This window comes from Pholcus phalangioides, unplaced genomic scaffold (assembly GCF_987345545.1).
Source record: "Pholcus phalangioides strain wild (caught in Gottingen) unplaced genomic scaffold, Ppha-v1.0 ptg000017l_1, whole genome shotgun sequence".
NCBI classification, from domain to species: Eukaryota; Metazoa; Arthropoda; class Arachnida; order Araneae; family Pholcidae; genus Pholcus; species Pholcus phalangioides.
Window position 1 is genome coordinate 52,362,166 of NW_028301610.1, and position 20,940 is coordinate 52,383,105.

Below are 20,940 nucleotides of genomic sequence, written 5' to 3' on the forward strand. Positions count from 1 at the left end.
GAAATCTTTGAGCAATAACGTTGATATGAAAAAATCTTTATCGGGTTCACACAAAAGTGAAATTATTTCTGTGTGTGCGTGGCTATTGCTCAATTTAGAAATTTTTTCACTTATAGTTCTGACTTGAATTAGTTTTAAAATACTACAATGTAAATAAATACTAAATGTAAATAAACATTTTCCTACTGAAACCAAAATTATTATTAAAACAAATACACTTTGTGCTAATATTTGGAAAATCACTGAGCAACAACCTGTAAATTTAGACAAATAGCTTAAATTTAGCATAGAAAATAAATACAAACCTGATATTCTTCTGAATAGTTGAGCATTAAAAATGATGACACACTCAATATGTGATCATTTTCAACTTTCAGTATCACTAAAAAAAATAAACTTCAGTCTAATTACAAAGTTCACTATTTCTTCGGTGCATTTAAAAAATATTCAACATAAAAATTCTCAACAAGATGACTGAAAATTAAAAAATGAAAATGAGCAAGAATGACGTTCTGAAATTTACAGCTGATATCGTGGTTACACAAAATGAATTACAGTACATTCTTGCTAATCCAGCACATATCAGACAAAGGTATGCTGAAATAACAAAATCGATTTTATTTGAGCAATATGTTCTCACATTTTCTGTGTTCTGTCACCACCAGTAAACCCTTAATTCATAAGAGATCATTTAGATCAAAGAAACTTAATCTACTAGAAACCACTCGAGGATCCTACTGGCATTCTGATTTGGGCCATTTAACCCACTGAGTCTCTGTGCTACGGGGTGGGGTCTTGCAGTCGTTGGATAAGGATGAGAGCAGAGGTCAGGCTGCCAACACATCACAACAAAATTTCTCAACTATATCGAATGATTTCATGGCAATAGTTTTCCCGGTTGAGTCCATGAGATTGTTAATTTATTGAATCATGTTATTTATTGCTCCTATATGATTTTATATGTTTAGAAGTAAATACAGTGAAACTTTGGTTAATGAGTAATTTGCATACTGAGCAAAAATTCTGCGCTTTGTTCATTTATTTTTACATTATTTTGAATATGTTTTCACAAGATATTATTTCTGATTGTATTCATCATCTCTTGGAAAAAATTGGACATTTTTCGAATTTGTTTCATTGGACAGCTCTCATTACTATTACTGGGAAGATTGAAAAAAGTGGCAAACCATTATAAACACATAAACTATTCTACATATACGTACAGCATTAAGGAAATGACAAGCCATTGTAAAGGCATATGCATGTCTGAAACGCATTGCTAGGGAACCACGGTAACCAAAGCAAACATTCCGAAAGTGATTGTTTAGGCCCAAAAAACCATTGTTGCCCTACAGTTTTTTGCCCATTTGGGGCATTTGCCCTGCTCTGTCAAAATTTTAAAGCAGCCTATCGTTCAAGTCGGGTCCCATTTGGTATTTATGAAAAACTTGGCAACGATCGATCTAAAATTGTAGATTTGTATAGAGAACAGAAACACAGAAAATCAACTTTATATATATAGAATATAAATTTTCTATATCAAGTTTCCAATTCTTTATACTCAGAAATTGTTGTAAAATAGGAGAGAATTTTGGAAGAATCAACACGATGGTTGGCGATTCAACACTCATTATTTGGCGAGATTGGCAATCTGACACTCGTTATTTAGCAAGATTGGTGATCTTATTCGTTATTTATCAAGATTGGTGATCTTACTCGTTATTTGGCAAGATTGGTGATCTTACTTGTTACTTGGCAAGATTGGTGACCTTACTCATTATTTGGCGATTTAAAAGTCATTCGGCAACATTGGCGATTTAACGCTCGTTATTTGGAAACGTTTCTAAATTAGCAATCGTAATTCGGCGGGACATGCTCTTTTTACTCCAGGAATGAATCTTTTTTTTACGAAACATAGGGATTTGACGCAATGATGATTGACTACAGTAATTTCTGTTGCTTCCAGTGGTGACTTTTTTTTTTAAAATGGAAACTGACTCGCATTTGAGCTTTAAAGCTGAAAGACCATTGCAAACCATCTTCAGTTGCACGATCACAGATGTGATTGGATTTTTGCGATGGAAAGCCTTATGATGGGCAGATAGTTTAAATAAGGCGGTAATTAAAGTACAGTGGAATAAAACACACTATTTTCGGAAACAATCGTTCCGCTGCAAGAAGGAACAAAAATTTTTTGTCGTCCTTTCCGAAATTCTGAGCATACTGAAGCAAGATTCGCTATTTGGCGCAGAAAAATACTAAAATACCCTATTGGAGCAGGATGGCGCAAGATGTTGATTGTGGCGCAGAGCGCCGTAATCAGCACAGAGTTCTCACCCCTGCATACTGGATAATAAAAGAATATCTATATAAAAACAAATATAAATGGGGGAGGGTAGAGTTGATAGTTAAAATATTAAGTAATAGGTAGGTGAAGGGGGAAATGAACAAAACAACAACAAAATAAACAAAGATCAACGTGATTAACAAAGATCAAAAAGATTAACATCATCATGGCAATGTGTTCAGAGTGCATTTTAAATATAAAAATTAGAGACAATAAGTCTGATTTGAATAACTCTGAGCTACTTTCGTAAAGAGACAATAAACTGAAGAGCCAAAAAAAAACTAGTACAGGCATGCGTATGCAAGTAAAGAGATATGGAACCAATCAGAGTATGGCGCTGCGGTCAGCAACGCCTATATAACACAAGTGTCTGGCATAGTTGTTTGATCGGTTACTGCTGCTACAATGGCAGGTTGAGATTTAAGTGAGTTTGAACGTGGTGTTATAGTCGGCGCACGAGAGAAGGGCATAGCATCTCTGGGGTAGCGATAAAATTTGGATTTTCACGTACGACCATTTCACGAGTGTACCGTGAATATCGGGAATCCGGTAAAAAATTAAATCTACGACATCGCTGCGGCCGGAAAAATATCATGCAAGAACGGGACCAACGACGACTGACGAGAATCATTAAACATGATAGACGTGCAACCCTTCTGCAAATTGCTGCAGATTTCAATGCTGGGCCATCAACAAGTGTCAGCATGCGAACCATTCAACGAAACATCATCGATATGGGCTTTCGGAGCCGAAGGCCCACTCGTGTACCCTTGATGACTGCGCGACACAAAGCTTTTTGCCTCGCCTGGGCCAGACAACACCGACATTGGACTGTTGAGGACTAGAAACACGTTGCCTGGTCTGACGAGTTTCGGTTCCAATTGCTTCGAGCTGATGGACCTGTACGGGTATGGAGACAACCTCATGAATCCATGGACCCTACATGTCAACAGGGGACTGTTCAAGCTGGTGGAGGCTCTGTGATGGTGTGGGACGTGTGCAGCTGGCGTGATATGGGACCCCTGATACGTCTAGATACGACTCTGACAGGTACGAAATCATCCTGTCTGATCACCTGCCCCCCTTTCATATCCATTGTTCATTCCGACGGACTTGGACAATTTCAGCAGGACAATGTGACACCCCACACGTCCAGATTGCCACAAAGTGGCTCCAGGAACACTCTTCTGACTTTAGACACTTCCACTGGCCACCTAAATCCCCAGACATGAACATTATTGAACATATCTGGGATTCATTGCAACGTGCTGTTCAGAAGAGATCTCCACCCCCTCTTACTCCTACGGATTTATGGACAGCCCTGCAGAATTCATGGTGTCAATTACCTCCAGCACTACTTCAGACATTAGTCGAGTCCATGCCACGTCGTATTGCGGCAGTTCTGCGTTCTCGCGGGGGCCCCTACACGATATTAGGCAGGTGGACCAGTTTTTTTGGCTCTTCAGTGTATATTCAAGATGCTGATAAATAGAAGGTGGAAAAATCAATAACTTTAATTAGTGAGGGGACAAACGTTTTAAAAAATTTTGAAGCAGACATATCCTCAGGTATCTTTCAAGGTACTTTTGTAGGTACATAGAGGGAGCATTCTTAATTTCCATGGATATATATATATATATATATATATATATATATGGGTATTAGGTAAGAGAAATGAATTTAATATTTTTGTGAATAATAGGCAATGAGTATGTGGTATTAAGCCTAGTAGAAGATTGAGTGTATATCGATAGCAAGAACTATTGACGTTTAAAGAGAAGCAACAGGGACTTATAAAAATATAAATATTCAAGTGGTAGGATTTCTATTCTTTGGAAAAAGTGTAATAGTCATTAGAAATTAGCCTTTTAATTTTTTTCTGTAGTTACGTGATATGTTTTATACTAGTCAAATAATCATTACCCTTTAATTTTTTCTAAATCTTTATTTTTTTATCTGGCCTTATAATTTCTTCACCTATGCGTAAAATTTTTATCTTTGGGGAAAAAGCGGTCTCTTCTTGTTAACAGAGTGTAATTTGGTGACTTTTCTTTCACCTAATTCGTAACAATGGTTATTTAGAAGTCATTATCTGGTGGAACAGATTTTTTGCTTGCAAAATAAAACATTTCTCCAAAATTTTGTGCAATGATGATCACCAATACATTGTTTCTGCTGCTGGGGCTGTGACTTTTTTCAAATAGAAACTGACACCCATTCACGCTTTACAATGGGTATACCAGAGCAAGCCATTTTCAGCCAACTACCACTGCACAATTGCAGATATCTATCAGGATTTCATAATGGAAGTCTGACAGAAAGGGGATAAGATTTTCAGAAAATAAAATCAATCATGGAAACTGGCTGGGGAAAATTCAAAATTTGTAAAAAAATCTGTGACCTTTCTCATTTTGTGCCTTTTCTGAGACTGACTTTTCCATGATGGTATATACACCCTGTTACCGCACATTTAAAAAATACAAGACATGCGGTAAGCAAATTAAAATTTTTAGAACAAGTAAGCCTTGCTATGAGAGAAATCAATGCTTATTTTATCATCTTTTTCTTGCACTGTTTACTAATGAAGAGAACTTGTTAAATTTTCGCAAGAGATCTAGTGATTTGAATGATTTATTCATAGTTTAATCAACTAATTTTTTTTTTTGTTAGAAAATAAATTGATTTTGACAAAAATAAATTGAATTAAAAAAAAAAGAAAGACACCTCTATATGCTTTCGAGTATGTAGAAATGAGATTTGAGACAAAAAAATCTTAAAAACACATGACAATCTGGCCAATTTCAAATATATATATATATTACGATAAAAAATATATTATGCTATATAAATGCATAATCTATTTATGCAAAAATATATTATGCTATATTATGATAAAAAAAAACTTACTAAGAGCATAATGAACATGCGTTTGCCTCATTAGATTTAATCCAGCTGTCAATATTGCTATTTTGGTTTCCCTTTAAAATGAAAGAAGAGAGAAAATTTCATTTCAGAAAATTATATTAGGAAAAAATTTGTAAGAAATTATCTCTTTCTGATAGCTAAGGAAAGAGTGCAAAGGCATCATCCTCATAAAGTTTTGAAAAAAATGCCACTTATTAAAATACGCACAAAAATATAAAAATATCTGGTAGAATTATTATGGGTCACTCAAAAGTGTTTTTTTAATATCAATACAGTGAAACCTGTCTTCAACAGAACCTGTATCAAGTGGAAACCTGTCTTTTTAACGGAAAAAATTTATTTGTGGTCTCATTAAAATACACATTAAAAAAACCTGGATTAAACGGGACCTGTCTAACACAGAAATTGAAAGGAAAATTTTACCCTTTAACGGAAAATTCCACAAACACTTTGACTGTTTCGCAACCAACTAATCAAAGGACCGTACAAAATATCAGTTCTTCTACCAAAATTTTTAATGCAATCTTTGCTTGCCAGTGCAAGTTCTACTTCACCTATCCGTAGATTTGTAAAAACCATTACTGTACCTGATGTTGTGGTTTTTGAAAAGCCACATGTAGTGAAGTACTCGCCTTCTGAAATTGGAACAAATTTTTTTGGCAAAGCAGGCTTTTTTATGGGAGAAATCCGTGTAGAGGTTAGATTTCCAAATGATATACAAGACTTACAAAATTGTATGCAAGCCGCTTTCTGTCACCGCAAGAGTTGAGCTGGAATTAAACGGAGGCGGGTGCAATTGCTCAAGCAGTAAAATTTAGGAAGTGGCAAATTTTTTTTAGTGAGAACATAAAGAGTTTTACAGCGGTTGAGGCAGCAAAATCATGTGTTGCTGCCCCCACCAAAAAAATTCTAGTTACGGCCCTGGTGATGAGGATTATATTCCAAATTCTGTGACTTTTCTGTGACCTTTTCTCATTCAACAAAATAAACCATGCTGACTGTTTTCTTATATATCAGTAGTTTCAAACTGTTACAAAATAAAAAACATTTTATAAGAAATCAATTTAAATCCTTCAAAACTTTCCACAGAGAATGATGATGTCAATGCATATACAAACATACAGACATGCCAACTTAATGCCATACATGACTTTTCTGCCAAAATCATTGAAAAAAGCCCCTCAGCGTATGACTTGGACTTCTTCGAATCATTCCACATCAACAAAAATACAAACCAGTTGGTCAACGACCTACCTAGCACACCACCCTTCTCAAAAATCTGGCACAGCAGTTTTTACAATAATTATTCTTCACTATCGGCATCACTATCACGTTCTCGTTTGTGATTGGCTCTGCCATTTGTCTTTTTTTCTGTCTTCTGCTATTGTTACCGTTTCATTTTGAATTCAACTCTTTTGTCTACAACAGCAAGTAACTCCCACTATAAAAGGAGTAATTATTTGTTATTTTTCTTTTATTTTCTTATGTTGTTTTGCAGGGAAGTGGAAGTCAAAAATGATTGGTGTTGCTCAAAGTTTATGGGACATTACTCAGTACGGGTCATAACAACATATATTTCCTATTGACCATACGTCCTTTTCTGAACTAGAATGTCCCATTTTTTATCCTCAATCTGTATTTGATTTCAGCGATGACGGGTAATTTAACCTACTTTTTGTGGAAAAAGATTTTCGTCTCAGTAAAATATGGTAAATCTATGGATGTCCGCCTCAAGGCGATCAAAAATTTAGTATTTTTTTAATAAATTAAAATATTAACAGAAATTGCATATAGCATTTATATGCACTTTCTTTCTATTCCGGGTTGTTTTAAATTCTTTTTAAATGTTAGTGATTCTCAAATTTTTTATGGGAGAGATACCCTGGTCTCTCCCACAAAGTTTGGTTCTGCGCATGTACCTGAGCCTGCGTACAGCAGTGGTCCTCAACCTTTGGAAGCCCGGTTGATTTCTTTTACGTGAGTGGAAGGCCCCGTCATATGCACACATAATGAGGGTATAAATGAGTAAAAATGAATCGGTGAGCTATTCACGGCCCAGCGATTGAGAAACGCTGGCATATAGTATATGTGACCTATTAATGTTTTTATACGCTCAAATATATGAGTGTATACATATATATGAACAGGGCTTGACAAATCACAAAAAAATTACATGCCAACAAAATATTATAGGCGCCAAGATTTTTCCCCCCACAAAATCCGTCTAAAATCCTGTATTCTGACTTGTTCAGGACCCCTTCCATGCTGGCAGACAAGTCGAGGTAATTTTCGATAATTCTGTACTGTTCTCAGACTTCAATATAGTTATCAGTTATCATAAATAAAAATATTAGGCATCAAAGACAATTTCTTAGTCACCATGGTGACCTAGTGCCTGGGATTTGTCAAGCCCTGCATTTTTCCATCAGATTATTTTGAACAAATTTTTTGACAAAGAATTTTGGAATTTTTTTAACATAATTTTATAAATTACTATTATACAAGAAGACACTCTCAGTGAAATAAAAAAGTGTGTTTTTTTCTCTCCAAAAAAAGCTTAACGACATATTTTCCGTCGTTTAGAAATAAAATTTAAGTTGACTGAATTTAGTACTGATAAACAAGGGCGTAGCGAGGGGGAGGGACTTGGGGGTCTGGTCCCCCCCCCCGAAATGTGAGAAAATGACAGAAAAAAGGGAAAAAGATGGCCAAATCCATTGTTCTGTCACTTTGGTCCCCTCCCGAAATGAAAGTGTTCCCCCCCCCGAACGAAATTTCTGGCTACGCCCCTGCTGATAAAAGAATACAAAAATCCATTATAATAAAATAAAAAATAATAAAGAAATAATAGACAATAACAATAAATAACTGAATTGATAACATTTGAGAAATAACATGAGGCAACATTGGCGGGCCATGATGAAAAGCTTTAAGGACCAAATCTGGCCATGCGTTGAAGACCCCAGGCTTACAGGGGGGTCTTGGCTATATGTAATATGGAAGGCTTGAGCCAGGGCTCTTCAACGCATGGCCAGATTTGGCCCTCGAAGCTTTTTGTCGTGACCCACCGATGATTTTCAGAAAATGGTTGTCATTGGAAAACATTGAAAAACTATTAATTATAGAATTAAAAGAAACATTTTTGAAATTAATTAAAAATAATAATTTCTGATGAAATAAATTTTAGAACAAATGAAAGAAATAATTCCAGAATTTGCGAAAATTCAGAACTACTGAAAGAAATAATTATAGAATTTGCGAAATCAATAAGAAAAATAATTTCGTAATTTCTGATGGAAATCATTTCACAATCAACAAAAGTATAATTGCATAGTTATTGAAAGAGAAATAATTTCAAGATATTTTGATAAGGAAAATAATTCTTATGATAAAATAAGAAGAAAAATTACCACAATTTCAGTTAATCAAAATTGATAATTAATAAAAAATAATTTCAGAACAAATAAGTCCTCAAATATTTTTTTCCGGGTTCAACATGGGGGTCTATTGACCACTTCTATTAAGATGTCACAAAACCACAAGATTTGGTGGTCCGTGGGCTTTATGGGAAGTTGAAGTTTACCCATCTGTCTGAAAAATTGAAGACCCGTCTGTTACTTCTAGCTGAGTACGGAACCCCTAGAACAACACTTTGCACAAGAGTCTATGTTTTTAGACAAACTTGAATAGAACCAGACATTTATAGGACAACATAACATAACATAATTTATTTGTCCCCAGTCAATTTCAATAATGCTATACAAATTAGAGTTTACAATTAAATTACATATTTACAATATTTGACAGAAATGCAAAGAGAAAGAAAAAAATGTTTGAAAGGACATGGTAGAAAATAGTTAATTCATAATATGGTGAAGAAAAAAGTGTAGTGAAGCTAAATAAACTCGAGAACCCGAATACTTTTGGTTTGCACTGAGGTGTTTTTTGTCAATTTCGGACAGAGCAGCTGGAAGAGAAATAAAACATGTTGGAAAATGACTGATGTCGTATTCACCGGGACCTAGGGACTGAAGCAATTTGAGCTCCTCTCCCCCCAGTAAATTTTGTAAAGGGGCTGAGTCCCCCCAATAATTTCTGAAAGAACAATGCGTTGCTGCACCTTCTCTCTACTGCGTCTTCTTTGCTGTCTGCTACTGCTTGAGTCTCATATATAAGCATAGGCAAATGCAGAATTTTCTGGGGAGGGGGGGGTCAATTTTTTTTCTTCTTACCTTGGCTTGAGGGGAGTTAGAACCCCCAAACCCCCTCCCTTTGCATACGCCAATGTATATACGGGACAACCAGCAACTTTCAGTACCCTCAATGTTTTCTTCATGTCAACGCCTCTGGCTAATATATGGGAATAACATGCTTGTCTATTATTCTACAACTTCCCCCCCCCCCTCCCAAAAAAATAAGTTTATGGCTACGGTGCTGACTTCAATAATATAATACTTTCTAATCACCAAATTTCTCCCTTCTCAGTTGTTACCTTACACCTTAAGTTATTCTGAGGAACAATTTTTCTTGGCAGTCTTTTACTTTCCGTGAAGTTTAGAAATTTTCGTATCCCAGTAAATCCGTCTCTCGTTATAATCCACCCCCGGATAATTGAGGTTCTATTGAATTTTGATTAAATTTTATCACAAACGATATATATATACAGTACACCGTAAGAACTGTTTCAATTAAAAAAAATGATTGTGTTAGCTATTACGTTACTGTTGTGATAGCGAATCAACTTAAATAAACAGACGTCATAGCTCCCCAAAGCAGAGGCATACGCAGGACCGACTTTTAAAGTGGGCATAAGGAATTTTTTTCAGAGAAATTTTGTTTTACCAACCCTCAAAAAACTTTAAAATTAATTTAAAGTGGTTTAAATATCATATAAAAAGTATTTCTTTCGTTATTTTAATCACAATAATATTTTTTAAATTTTTTTATCAGCTTACGGGGAAGTCCCTTCACCAACCCAATTCCTTCGTATGCATCTGCCCCAGAGCAATGTGATGTACGATCTGGGTACCACTAGTATTGCACATTCGGCAAATTTGGTTATACATAGTTAAAAAGAAAATATTGTGAGCCTGCAGACGATAGCTAACACGAAGTTAGTCATAAAAGAAGGAAAAAGTTCCGATAACTTGTTTATATGACATCCATATTTTTATAGGCATCTTTTTATCAGCCACCTCGTTGGGCATTTTGTCTGTTGTGGCCTTGTATTTGTATATAAAAGTGAACTTACATGAGGTGCGACCCGTTTCTTGATAAATGCAGATATGAAATTTCTTTGAGGAAAAAAATTGTAAATTTTTCTTTCAGCTCTGCGCGAGAACGTTCAATGTTACAAATGATGCACACTACTGGGAACGGAAAGTCCAAACAAAATAAAGGAACATGTTTTCAACAACAGCAGCAATGTAGGTTTTTTTTTTTGCTATACAGTTATCAAGTATTTCCCAGAAAATAGGCAGGATATATGAGCAACAGTCACCAATCCCACACTGATCAGCGGCACTCTTTTTACTTTGTAGGCATTGCAATACAATTACTGAGTTCAAATATTCCATGACGCCGACCTAGGGGTGGGTGTGTCACCTGCTGTGCAAGAAAGATACTTGTCACCAATTGGGGTTTGGGTGCATGCTTTTGTGTGCATAGATAGCCGTCAGCAAAAGACAATCACGGACAGCAGCAGCAAGGCCGTGGCGAGAGGAAAACTGGGAGGTCCAGTTTCACCCTCAACATATTAGAAAAAGGCAAAGAAAAATCTATTGTTCTGTCACTTCGAACCACCTCCAAATTTCTGGCAATGGCTCTGATAAGCTCCTTCGAATTGAATACATTTGTTCAGAAAATTTGTTCACTCGTTTAAGAATTAAAATTTAAGGCTTCAGGATAGTAATTTTAAACCTATAAAATTTTATGCCAAACCTATGCCAATTTTTAAAGTAAAATTGGCAAGAAAAAATTTTAAAATAGGCATCAAGAAAAAAATCCGCTTTGCCGTCTGTGTGTTTTGAATTCCCCCTCCCTGAAACTATTGCTTGTCTTTAGCTCCCCAATGAAGAGGGATTCCCCCACACCACCTTTCCTTTCTCTTATTTTCGGTTGTGTGGAGGCTTTCTTGCTCTGCCCCAGGGATACAGTGGGTGCATCAATAGGACAGGGGATCCAGACACACGTTTGTACTACTCGCCAGAAGCCAACCGCATAACTTCAAAGTAGAATACTTCAAAGTACAGTCTGCCCCCCGTATTCACGGAGGTTATGTTCCGGGAGTGACAGCGAATACGGGAATCCGCGAATAACAGAAACCATAGGTTTTTTATTGTATATCTCGTTTATTGAATATCATGAGAAAGAGCAGGGTGACGCGGAGGTACAATGTTGGTAGGGAATGTAAAATGCAGTGATTGTTGGCGATGTTTTCTGAAAAAAAATGTTGTGATTTTTCTGTTTGATGTGTCTTTTTCATATCATTAAGCATGTTGGAGTATGTTGACAAGGCTTCCTCTACTAATTTTTCTACATGTGAAGAACGTAAAATAGAGGGATTTATGTTATGAAAATAATATATTGCTGATTTCAGCTTGCGAATCCCTTCCGCTATTTTACTTGTGGTGAACTACTTCTTTATCTCAATCTTCTTCATCTGGTACTACTTCAGTTTCAGGACCAGTTAGCTGCATTAACTACTCCTCGGTCAACCCAATATCAAAAGAACTTTGAGAATAGAATGGATTCACTCTCGAGGTACCTTCCGAAATGAAAAACTGTTTAAACCAATCCAGGAAAAGTATTTTCATAGTCCAAGCCTTTTTATTGTTCGTCCAAAATACTGGGAGCTTTGGCTTATCCTTCCCTTCAACGCTCGTGGATTTGAAAATGATGGTGGGCTTTATCATGTACTCATACGCATTTGCACAAAACAACATAGTAAATCTATCTCTACTTGAATTAAAACCAGGAGCTCACTTTCTTCCTCTCGCTTAACTTCTTTGAGGCATTTTCTTCCAAAATAGTGTAGTTTCGTCAGCGTGAAACACCTGGTAAGATGCATAACATTTCTCTTCAATAATTTTCTACAAAGTCTTTCGAAATTTTCTAGCTGCCTCCTGGTCGACAGAGGCTTGATCACCAGTGCTTTTTACATTGCGCTATCCGAATCGTTTCTTAAACCTATGAAACAACCTTTACTTGCATAAGATTCTGATGAAATAGACGTTTCATCAGTCCTTTCCTTATGGAAGAGTAAAATTTTTCGCATTTTCTGTTATAATATTACAATCAATTGAAATACCTTTTTGTGTCAGTCTTGTACCCACAAAAAACAGCATTTTCTGTACGTGAAACACATGGATCCCATAGGCGGTGCAAAGTTTTGACAGCCACAGGTGCAGCTACGGCTGAACGAATTTCAGATTTTATTTTCTTGATATATCTCACCGAACATTCGTTGATTCCATAATGGAGGACCACAGAAGGTATTGACTTCGCCAAACAGTCAATATATCAAATTTTTCTTGTCACGTTTTCACATTTACCTTTTCATATAAGCATTATCAGTAGCATTAGAAGAATGAGCCATCCTATACAAGCACAACTCATATTTTGTAAACAAAACACGTGAAAGACGATTGCTGAGTATTTTAAAGAAAAATTCCAATAAAGGAAAAAAATCTGTGAATATGGAAACCGCGAATACGGGGGGCCGACTGTACTATAAACTGGTGAGTGATTGGGAATTTCCGATATTTATGACCGACCAGCCGCAATCACGGACAGAAGCTGCAAGGCTGTGGCGAGAGGTGAACTGGGAGGTTCAGTTTCGCCTCCAACATATTAGAAAAAGGCAAAGAAAAATCTATTGTTCTGTCACTTCAAACCTCCTCCGAAAGAATTTCTGGCAATGGCTCTGATAAGCTCCTTCGAATTGAATACATTTGTTCAGAAAATTTGTTCACTCGTTTAAGAATTAAAATTTAAGGCTTAAGGATAGGAATTTCAAACCTATAAAATTTTATGATTAAAATGAAATAGGCAAGCAAAAATTTTAAAATACGCATCAAGAAAAAATCATTTATAAATAAAGGAAAAAAAAATGAAAACCTAAAATTAAGGATTTAGAAACTGACAAGAAAAAAAATATCACTCTTATGCCACATACTATCAGGGGCCGTAGCCAGAAATTCCTTTCGTGAGGGGACGACCAAAGCAACAGAATAGAATTAACTGTCATCAGTGCCGTCTTAACGCATGGGCCCACCCAGGAGCAGCCCGGGGCCTCAAGAGAAGAGGGGCCTCAGCAAAATAAGAAGTGGTTGAATTTTTCAAGAATTTTCTTGGTAGCAGGGTCCATACAAAATTTTCAAAATGAAAAGTAAGGACTTTTTAAGGAGTTTCAAGCAGTTTTTAAGGAGTCGTGGCAAACTTCATAACTTACAAGTTTTACAGCAAAAAAAAAAAGGGCGGGGCACATATGCAAATTTATTTTTAATTTGCAAACAAACTTTCCCTCTTCTCAAAAATATAGATGTAGAAGTGGTTCAAAAATTACAAGTTTTGATTTGTTACCCGACATCATAAGAATTCATAAAATAATCAATCCACGTACATGCTTTCTGTCATCACCAAAGTGTTCGAAAACCTTCAAGTGTTAGTCAAAAATATAACTCGTAACAGCATCACATAAATTATAAAAATTCTAAAAGTGATATTCATTCCCCCTCCAATTATTCAAAATAAAAACCATAGCAAACAAAGATTTTTCTTACAAAATTATTTATGTTTGCAGCAACTCTTCAGGGTTCATACAAAATTTTCCAAATGAAAAGTAAGGAGTTTTTAAGGTGTCATGGGGCCACGCCCCCTCAGAAAAAAAAATTCCACCACTAGACAATAAAAGAAGCCCACATGTGAATTGATTTTCATCTAAATGTCTTTTTTCTTTAATTTCTATTTCAATGTTTCCAAGACTTCAACTTTCAGAATAAAGGGTATGATGGGTAAAAATTTCAGCTGAAAAGGAAGAGATATGCCGTGACTGTATGCGCGAGTAACAAGCGACAAGAGAACACAAATTTGAACAGTAACAGAGCATGATGATCAAGATTAGGTATTTAGAAGTGTAGTAAGAAAGAAGAGAGAGTGTTGCGGTAGTATATAGTATTAAAATGATTTAAAGAACCCACAGCGATAATTGAGTTTGCAATAAATTTTGTTTTTATCTTGCTTGAGCTGTGGCCACTTCTGCCAGAGAAAGATACAAATACAACGCCACAACAGGCAAAATGTCCAACGAGGTGGCTAAGAAAAAGATGGCCATAAAAATATGGATGTCATATTTCAAAAATACAGCAACCCAATTAAAAATGCAATGATCTGCGGCATAATCACAGATCACTTATATGACGTGCGGCACAGCTCCAGAGCATTTGGATCCGCTAAGTATTTGAAGATCGCTAGAGTGGCTCTGTAGGGGGCTCAATAGGGAGAATGTTAGTTCAGGTGCCCACAAACTAGTGAAAAGTTTTACTCGTTTTTCGCGCACCGAGTAAGACGCCATTAAGAATATTTCATATTTTTTATAAAGGGTGGTTGATGACGTAGGAATCATCCAAACCCCCCCCCCCCTCCACGTCATCAAGTCAGCAAATCGAAAATCCCCCATCCATGCTGACGTAATACTTGAATGACCCCTAACATAAAGATACCCGAAAGTTATTTTCTGAAGGTTAAAAGGTTAAAAAAAGTGGGTTCAGCTATAGCGGCTGATCGGCTCGTCCTCCACCCTCCCCTCCTGTAAAACCAGACGTGGCTCAGGCTGTCACTTTTAAAAGCCGGGTTTTACTAGCAGGTTTTCTATGCCGCGAGCAACGTGAATCACCCAGCGCGACACGGCGTCTATTCATCAATATGAAAAGCAGTACGACTGTTTTCCTACAGAGCGCAATACGGCTCACGACAGCGCTTTACATCGGGCGTGATTGGCAGACTGCTTCTAGAGTTAAGCGTCGTGTGCCACGCGTTTCAGCGATCTTCCCTTCATTTTCGTGTTGTGTGTCTTCCCTTTAAACTGGAGCATGCAGCCGATAGAGTAGATGACGCCAGGGTCATATACTATATAGCCATCCTGAGCCGATGCGCCACGCTTGGAAAACGCAAATGCGTAACTCCATTATGTAACTCATTTCTGCCGACACGAAATGATCCAGTTAGGTTCACGCGGCGCAAAAAACCTACTCCTAGGAAAACCTGGCTTCAGGGATGAACGCTCGTTACGGGATCCCAGGAGAGATAAACCCATTTTCTCTCTCATGTAATCTCTTGTGTGTGGATAGAGCCTGTTCCTCTTTTTTTTTTTGCCTTTTTATTTTACGGCAACCAATCTGCGAAACAAATTCGCTTTCCCCGCTGGACTTCAGTTTTTAGCATTTTAAGGTGCGACGGCGAAAAGATACGCTTGTCATCGTCCCTTACTCGAAATTTTTTTTTCCTTTCTTCTTTTTCAGTAGCGAGTTGTAATGTGAATAACACACGTCAAAAAAACTGCGGAAAGCAGTGACATTTTGCGGTTTCTCGGAATTTTCGTAGTGAGATATTGGCTGTAAGCAAATAGGAAAGAGGGATAAAATAGGAACAGTAGGAGAGAATTGCGGTAAAAAAAAAGACGATTGCGGCGAAAGTAGAAAAATAGTAGGAAAAATAGGAAAGCAGAGAGGTCTGCACTCAGTATACTGCGTAATATAGGAGGTTCGAGACACTGTTTCACCGCATAAGTAAAAACTTAAAAAAACTTTCTCACCACTGGGCATGGGGGAATTTTCGGCTACTGGTTCAGCGGAGTGATGTCGTTCTACGGACCATCGATTTCCAACGCTGACCAGTTTGCGACATAGGCAGGAAAACACGTCAAAACTAGCGATTCGGTAAAAAATCGTATTTTTAGAAGCAAAAGCATATAATCGTATTAATTTACTAAATACGACAAAATCGTAACGGTTGGCAGGTATGCACAACAATTGGATGTTGCAATCCCATCCCCTGCTTTCACATTTCTTATTACAAAGAGAGAGAGCATTTTTTTTTCTCTTTTCTTCCTCTTTATATTCGGGCAAGGGCGTAGCGAAGGGGGGGGGGGACTTGTGGGTCTGGTCTCCCCCCCCCCCGAAATGTGAGAAAATGACCGAAAAAATGGCCAAATCCATTGTTCTGTCACTTTGGTCACCCCCCGAACGAAATTTCTGGCTACGCCCCTGTATTCGGGGGAAGCTTCTTATTTTTCTAGGCCATGCTATTCATCACCGTGGGGAACGCCTATTCTAAGGCTGGGACCTGACTACGGTGCGGTTGCACGCAGTTGAGGTTGGGGGGAAGGCATCATCTATAGTTTTATTCTATCAATGCACAGATACAACTGCAACCGCTGAGAGCGGTTTTTTCAACCGAGAAAATCCACATTTTTTGGGACGGTTGGAGTAAGCGAAGAGCTGCCATCATGTATTGCAAAGGTTTGAACACCCTGATGACGGTTCGGCTGGACCTGCGGTTGCTGTCTTCCATTGTTTATTAAGTGGTTTGACAAGGAGGGTAATGGGATTTCGGATGCGCTGGACAAAGGAATTGCTCTCCTTCTCAGGTTGCCATAAAAATGAAGGGAAAAGACAAATTCAAAGAACTGTATGGTGAAGTTCTATTCGACAGAAGCTAATTCTTTGTTTGGCGCTTTTGCACTGATAACAATAAAAAAAACCAATGAAGAAAAAAAAATTTTCTAACTAGTGAAATTTTTTTGCTCTACATGAGCACACATTAAAACTCGGTTATAATGACATTCATAAACTAACGTGATTACGCTAAAACCGAGATGTATATTTTAGAACACTTGAATGAAATGCATTGGATCCCAATTATAACGTTTTAGAAAAAAACCAATTAGTTACCTCATCCAAAAGAGTACAAATTACCACGGGGCCCAACCATTTATAATAAATTCATAAAAAATTAGAAGTAAAAATAATCAGACATCTGAAGGAATATATTTTTATGTTTGCATATTCTCCATATCAAACTTTTGAAACATTTATTAAAAGCCTAAGTATGAACCGGGGATGAAATATGTCCCTAAAAGCTGCATTGTGTGTGTTTTGCTTTCATTATTCTGTCTTTTTGGTATTTATTTTTGTATCATATATGAATGTGGCTGTCTATCTGTGTTTTTGCAATGAAAAAAAACCATCTAGGCCAGCGGTTCTCAACCGGTGCTCCGTGTGAACTCCCAAGGACTCCGCGGCCCTCGAGGAAAATAAAAGAACCAGTAAATTTGAAAAAAATAATTATAATTATTAATATTTTTGAATAAAAATAAATCGGTAACTTTGATGAATAAATAAAAAATAGGCCTACGGGGCTCCGCATAGAAATTATATACTGGAAAGGACTCTGTGGGTCAAAAAAGATTGAGAACCGCTGATCTAGACAAAACGTTGTATGCGGGTAATATCGAAGAGTGTGACTAAGACAATTTTCACACCTACCGTTCTTTTCAAGCAGTTTTTGATTTACATACACACACAAAGCCGCAACTAGAGAGAGCGGGTCCACTGTATCGAGTGCTGAACTAGGGAGGGGGGCGCCAAATTGCCCCATTAACACCACTCCTTCTAACCTTTCCTTACACGGGGATGCCAAAAGCTTGCTAGCTCCAGTTAAAAACGTATCCAGCTGCGGCCCTGTCCTTAAACCTTGCAACATACATACTGATGAACAGAGCCACAATGACATGCGTGGTCAGCCGGGGCAAGCACGCATTTTGGCGCCCCCTTTTAATATTGGAGAGATGAAAGGTTAACATTTGCGCTCCTGTCTGGCTCGGAGTTCGGGGCATCAGTCAGTGCCGTCTGAACGCATGGGCGCACCCGAGCACAGCCCGGGTGCCTCAAGAGAAAAGGGGCCTCCCAAAAATGAGATCCGATTGAAATTTTCAAGGATTTACCATGTAGGGCCTCCTAAAAACCACTTGGCCCGGGGGGCCCATAATACTCTTAAGACGACCCTGGCACCAGTCCCACCTGCTCCTCTCTAGTTGCGGCCCTGATGCCGTATGTACAGGGTGTTAAGCTGGCCGGGGTAGCAAGTTCAGAGGGGCGGCAAATTTGAGTAATTCGTGGTCAAGAACTTTAAATTATAACGTGAATAAGGGGCTAAGCAATTTGAATAGCCAGCACATGGCGAAGCCATAAATCTGTGTCTGGAAACGGATTTAGTGTGAAGCATGTAAATAATTTCGTATAAGGACATTACATTCCCTTCGTGTCATCGCTTCATCTGGAAAAAATCATCTGATAACTGATCGGGAGAAATGATAAACAAAGAAGTTTTTCGTTACCGCGGTTCTTCGTGTTCATCACAACAAATTTACTACTCCTCCGTTGATGGATGTTCTTAGTATTATTATACAGCGTTATATCATGTGTGATTGAATAAATTAAAAAAAAATTACATTAAACGAAAATATATGTTCCAATGGTTGCCAATTTTTGTGGGCCCTTAGTACCGTATTTCCTTCTCGTGCTGCCCCCTCCATCTTTCCCCTTCTACCCCGGGTGTGGGGGGGGGGGGCACTTCTTCACTTGTTGGTCGACAATTGAACTGCAGCTTAATCCCATTATAGCAAACTTGCAAGAGACCGGATCACTTTGTTACAACGAAATTTCCTTGTAAAGGAATTCCAGGTTGTTGCCGTTGTGCCTATGTAAACTGTTGTGGGAGGTTAGAAAAGTTTTCGTTAGAACACGATTTTCACTGTAACGGTATTCGTTAAAATGGGGTTAGACTGTATTTGTTTTACTTCATAAATCTCCCCATGGTCTCATTGAGATATCCTAAAAATTTGGATGTACTCTGTTAAGCAGGTTTTGAGGAAAAACTACTAGAAGTACGAGAACTTAAACTGTAATTTCCCATTATGTAATTATTTACACTCTAAACCGGATGTCCACAACCTTTTTCTAGTCGTGAGCACTGGCTGTACCCATCATCGACAGGAGAGCACCCTTACAAGTTTGACCATACGTATCCATGAAAAATTAGAATGATTTTAATCCTCGAATGCAATTTGAACGAGGTAATTTGATTGAAACGTCGATCGAATTCTAGCAAGCACATATTGGATAGGAGCTTCGAGAACTCCAGTTGCTTCAGGTAGCACCGTGGTGCTCGCGAGCAACAGGTTGAAGATGCCTGCTCTAAACCATTATACTACATCTGGTCATGTAGGCCCTATGTGAACAAGAAGCCCAGGCCCAGGGTCACGCAAATATGGGTAGCTTTAAGATGGCCTTGGTTCCACGAACAGCTTTGCTGAGTTCGCAAAGTAGTCCCTTCCCCCCCTCCTTTTGGTAGCAGTAAGCCTATCTGAAGCCGCAGCTATGCTTATTATTGGAACGCGTGAGGGCGCTTGCACAGTGCTGCAGTACATTACTAATCATATTTTATCCATCTCATTTCTTATTTACCAGTTCCATTAGTCAGCTGTGTCAACGAAATTTTTTTATGCCACCATGTCTTCAGCGGATTCTGAGTCGTTAATGGCTAGCCATAGTTATTCTGAAAAAATCATAAGCGCGGTTGAAAACAGACCGGCTTTATATGACAAAAATATGTTATTTAAATAGTTTTTTAATATATGTTATTTAAATAAATTATGATGATTCCAGTCATCATATATAAAAAAATTTGCGCGATTTAGTCACGAATCGTAAAAGCATCAAAAATGGGTCAACTTGTAGGCTGTCTTTCTTCAACTCTGAATTAATTTCAAACGGCAAATATTGTTACAGAAAATTAAATTTCATTACATGAATATTTTTATTAATATATACCCTCCTTTTTGTGAACACGGACAGGACAAAAATTAAATCCATGTAAAATGGGTGACCGTTAAAAAGAGGTTTAAAATTCATACTTTTATATATTATACAACTGTAAATTATTATTTGTCCGTAAAAGAGGGATTGCAAGTCAAAGAGGGAGTATCCGTTAAGAGGTGGTTTTACTGCAATGCAGCTTATGAGCACGAATTTGCATGCTAACTGGAGCCAACGTCAGCTTGGCGAAAATAATTTAGCCAATCCCGAGATGTCACGTGACATTAAAAAATAAAAACCCCGGTTGCTAACAGCAGTGTGTGTTTCACACGAAATTCCACGGTTGCTGATAAGATCAACCGCACCAGCCGAACCGTAGTGTGCCGGCAGCCTAAGAAAAATCATCCCTTCAGAGAAAAAAAAAAAAAAAGACTTTCAGGCGTGGCTGCAAAAAGTAAGGAGTTATAAGGGCCCTTCCAGAGGGAAATGAAAAGTTAGGAGTTTTTAAGGAGTTTGTAAGGATGTGCGAACCCTGGGTAGGGCCTCAGAAAAACCACTTGGCCAGGGGGCCCATGAAGTTCTTAAGACAGCCCTGACTGTCATCCCGTATATATCTATCATTTTCTTATATTGCATGGAAAAGTGGATCCCAAGTCCCCACTAGGTTTTCTCTCCTGGGATCCAGTTTTTCCACGATCCCGCACCCCGCACCTAGAATTCAACCGGTAATTTCCCTGGAATGTGAATTCATTTCCCGGGATCCCGGAAGTAAAATAAGGTTGAAGCACATCA

The 20,940-nt window shown here is 37.7% G+C and overlaps 1 protein-coding gene across 1 annotated transcript in view; it reads right to left on the reverse strand.

The window, feature by feature from the left end:
• Positions 1-239: 239 nt before the first annotated feature.
• Positions 240-20,940, reverse strand: part of LOC149074103 (uncharacterized) — a 239,115-nt gene continuing 218,414 nt past the window's right edge. Inside the window, exons 16-18 of the mRNA XM_089247324.1 lie at positions 5,255-5,325; positions 306-382; positions 240-254 (exon numbers count right to left, since the gene is read on the reverse strand). Coding sequence (XP_089103450.1) covers positions 240-254; positions 306-382; positions 5,255-5,325 — 163 coding nt within the window. The remainder of the gene's footprint in view (positions 255-305; positions 383-5,254; positions 5,326-20,940) is intronic.